Source organism: Dendrobates tinctorius, unplaced genomic scaffold (genome assembly GCF_039654945.1).
Source record: "Dendrobates tinctorius isolate UK_male_01 unplaced genomic scaffold, ASM3965494v1 ptg000017l, whole genome shotgun sequence".
Lineage (NCBI taxonomy): Eukaryota > Metazoa > Chordata > Amphibia > Anura > Dendrobatidae > Dendrobates > Dendrobates tinctorius.
The window spans coordinates 5,018,133-5,021,631 of NW_027361685.1; the positions used below are offsets into that span (position 1 = coordinate 5,018,133).

At 40.6% G+C, this 3,499-nt stretch overlaps 1 protein-coding gene across 1 annotated transcript; it reads right to left on the reverse strand.

The window, feature by feature from the left end:
• Positions 1–235: 235 nt before the first annotated feature.
• On the reverse strand, positions 236–2,405 carry LOC141082213 (uncharacterized). The gene has a single exon (XM_073566163.1). The coding sequence runs from the start codon at positions 2,362–2,364 to the stop codon at positions 1,495–1,497; it is 870 nt and encodes a 289-aa protein (XP_073422264.1). The 5' UTR covers positions 2,365–2,405; the 3' UTR covers positions 236–1,494.
• Between the last annotated feature and the right edge of the window lie 1,094 nt (positions 2,406–3,499).

Here is a 3,499-nt window from a genome sequence, read left to right on the forward strand (position 1 = left end):
CAACTCTGCTACATGCAGGTGATCTGATCATTGCTTGTATGTGGCAGAGCCTATCGGGTTATAGCAGCTTCTAGCCTCCCATTGAGACTATTGAAGCATGCCTGTGGAGACATGGGGTGGTCAGCGGGTGCCCCGGTCCGCTGGCTGAAACGACATGGATCAGGGATCGTCCCATCGAATGCTCTCCCTTTAACATGGGCATAACGCTACTCAGACAACACACAGTGAGGGTAAAACAGTGTGGGCAATGCTTTATTGTACCACAAAACAGGCAGATAACACATAGAACAGTCCCAGCAAAATACCCAACAGAGTGCACATTACAGAGTCTCACCCTTCTGCTGATTCGCTCCCAGGATCGCTACCCCACCTGTGGCACGCACAGAGAGGAGGTAATGACAAGTGTAGGAAGATGACAATCCATTCAGTCCATACAAGGTAAAAGGCCAGTTGATCCGAGGATCACAACCTGGCTTCTCCAAATGTATCCATGGTTCAGCGATGGTCAATGGAAGAGATCTGTGTTCTTCCAACCGAGGCTGAAAACCCCTAGGTTGTTTCCTGTAGAATGATAGATCCGTGTCCCTCGTGATGTAAAAACTATATGAAGTATATAGTTTGAAGTTTGGGATCTGCCAATATGTGGCTAGCTTTCTGACGGTTTCGGATAATATGATAAATGATTTTAGTTTTATTTTGTCTAGTCTCGCTTGAATATAGATCACTATTAAATAGTCTCCTGATGAGTCGCCTTTGATGAGGACAATGAAACCCGTAGAAATAAGAGGCTTGGAGAGTGAGTGTGTATATGTCACCTCACCCTCATACTGAACTGTGGGCTTTATGTTTTTTCTATTAGTCACCTTCTGACTAACCTTCAGGCAGTGAATTATGGGTATAGTTTTACATTTGGAATTAATAAAGATTAGTTCTATCCTTTTGTCAGCAAACATGAGGAATGACAAGAGACAACCCATTTAAAAAGATTCAATTTTGGTTAAAACTTTTCCAACATTAAGAAAATGAAAAGGCTTCTCCCCTGTGTGTCTGCTCTGATGTCTAACAAGAAGCACTTTCTGGTTAAAATATTTCCCACATTCTAAACAGGAAAAAGACTTCTCCCCGTGTGAGTTCTCTGGTGAGGTGGCTCAGTAGTTAGCACTGCAGCCTTGAAGCACTGTAGTCCAGGGTTCAACTCCCACGAAGGACAACATCTGCAAGGAGTTTGTATGTTCTCCCCGTGTTTGTGTGGGTTTCCTCCAATATTCCTAAGACATACTGATAGGGAATTTACATTGTGAGCCCAATTGGGGACAGCTATGATACTGTGTGCAAACTGTAAAGGGCTGCGGAATATGTTAGCGCTAAATAAAAGAAAGGTTATTATTATTAGTAAGATTCCATTTCTGGTTAAAACATTTCACACATTATGAACAGGAGAAAGGCTTTTCCCCTGTGTGAGATCTCTGATGGTGATCAAGATTTATTTTCCATTTAACATGAAAGCGGTTTCTCCCCTGTGTAAGTTATTTGGTGTGGAACAAGACTCCCTTTCTGTTTAAAACATTTTCCACATTCTGAACATGAAAAAGGTTTCTCCCCTGTGTGAGTTCTCTGATGAGTAACAAAATGGGATTTACTTGCAAAATGTTTCCCACATTCTGAACAGGAAAAAAGCTTCTCCCCTGTGTGAGTTCTCTGGTGCTTAACACAATCTGATTTATTGCAAAAACATTTCCCACATTCTGAACAGGAAAAAGGCTTCTCCCCTGTGTGAGTTCTCTGATGAGTAACAAAATGTGATTTCTGATTAAAACATTTCCCACATTCTGAACATGAAAAAGGCTTCTCCCCTGTGTGAGTTCTCTGGTGAGTAACAAAATGTGATTTATGTGCAAAACATTTCCCACATTCTGAACAGGAAAAAGGCTTCTCCCCTGTGTGTGTTCTCTGGTGAGTAACAAGCTCTGATTTCTGTTTAAAACTTTTCCCACATTCTGAACATGAAAAAGGCTTCTCCCCTGTGTGAGTTCTCTGGTGAGTAACAAAATGTGATTTATGTGCAAAACATTTCCCACATTCTGAACAGGAAAAAGGCTTCTCCCCTGTGTGAGTTCTTTGGTGTCTAACAAAATGTGATTTCTCGTTAAAACATTTCCCACATTCTGAACAGGAAAAAGGCTTCTCTCCTGTGTGAGTTCTTTGGTGAGTAACAAAACGTGATTTCCATGTAAAACATTTCCCACATTCTGAACATGAAAATGGCTTCTTTGCTTTAGGAGCAGTTTGTTTTTTATTGCCTCTTTTGTGATTTTGATTTTCCTTAGTAGTTGGTAATGAATCAGAAGATGGGACCTGTTTCATAGGATCAGATGACAGATCTTTGCTGTGAATGGATGATGGTATATCTGGAGTACTGGCATTCACTTCAGTTGTATCTTGTAGGATCTCAAGATCATCAGATTGAAAAATTGAAGATGTCAGCTGTCCCTCTGATCTCCTGGTATAGTCATCTGCTAAGATAAAAAACAATTATTATTTATTAATAAAATATCTTTTAGTTTTGGATTTTTGAACACTTCTAATTAAACTGTCCATAAAAATGGCAAGCTATGTAAAAAAAATCTTTAATTTTTGAGAGAAAAAACAGCAGATAAGAACATGCAGCTGAAAGACAAACTAATCAAGGATACTAGATGTGGTAAAGAGGACCCAAGACAGGGTACTCAGAAGGAAGCTAAGAAAAAGGAAGCAAAACTTCTTTCCTGCATGCTGACCAACGCAAGAAGCCTGACCAATAAGATTGAAGATCTGGAGTTGGTAATGTATGAGGAAAATACGACATAGTAGGAATAACTGAGACATGGTTAGACGACAGCTATGACTGGGCGGCTAACTTGCAAGGATATGATTTGTTTAGGAGGGATCGTAAAAAAAGGAAAGGGGGTGGAGTCTGTCTATATATATATATATAAAGCCCACATTGAGAGAAGATATACAAGAGGGAAATGAAGAGGTGGAGTCTCTATGGGTGGAGATACAAGGAGGGAAAAGTAATAAAATCCTCATAGGGGTTTGTTATAAACCACCAAATATAACAGAAACCACTGAGAATGTATTATTGAAACAGATAGACAAAGCAGCAAATCCCAATGAGGTGATTATTATGGGGGACTTCAACTACCCCGACATAGACTGGGAAACTGAAACCTGCATATCTCAGAAAGGAAACCAATGTCTGTCAGTGACCAAGGATAATTATCTGTCACCACTTGTGCGGGGCCCAACTAGAGGGACAGCCCTTCTGGACTTAATGTTAAGCAACAGGCCAGATAGAATAACAGAAGTCCGAGTCGATGGGCACCTAGGGAACAGTGACCACAATACAACACAATTCCACTTGTCCTTCAGTAAGGTGCCCTGGAAGGGGGTTACGAAAATGCTGAATTTCAGGAAAGCAAAGTTTGATCAGCTTAGAGAGGACCTTCGCCGAATTGAT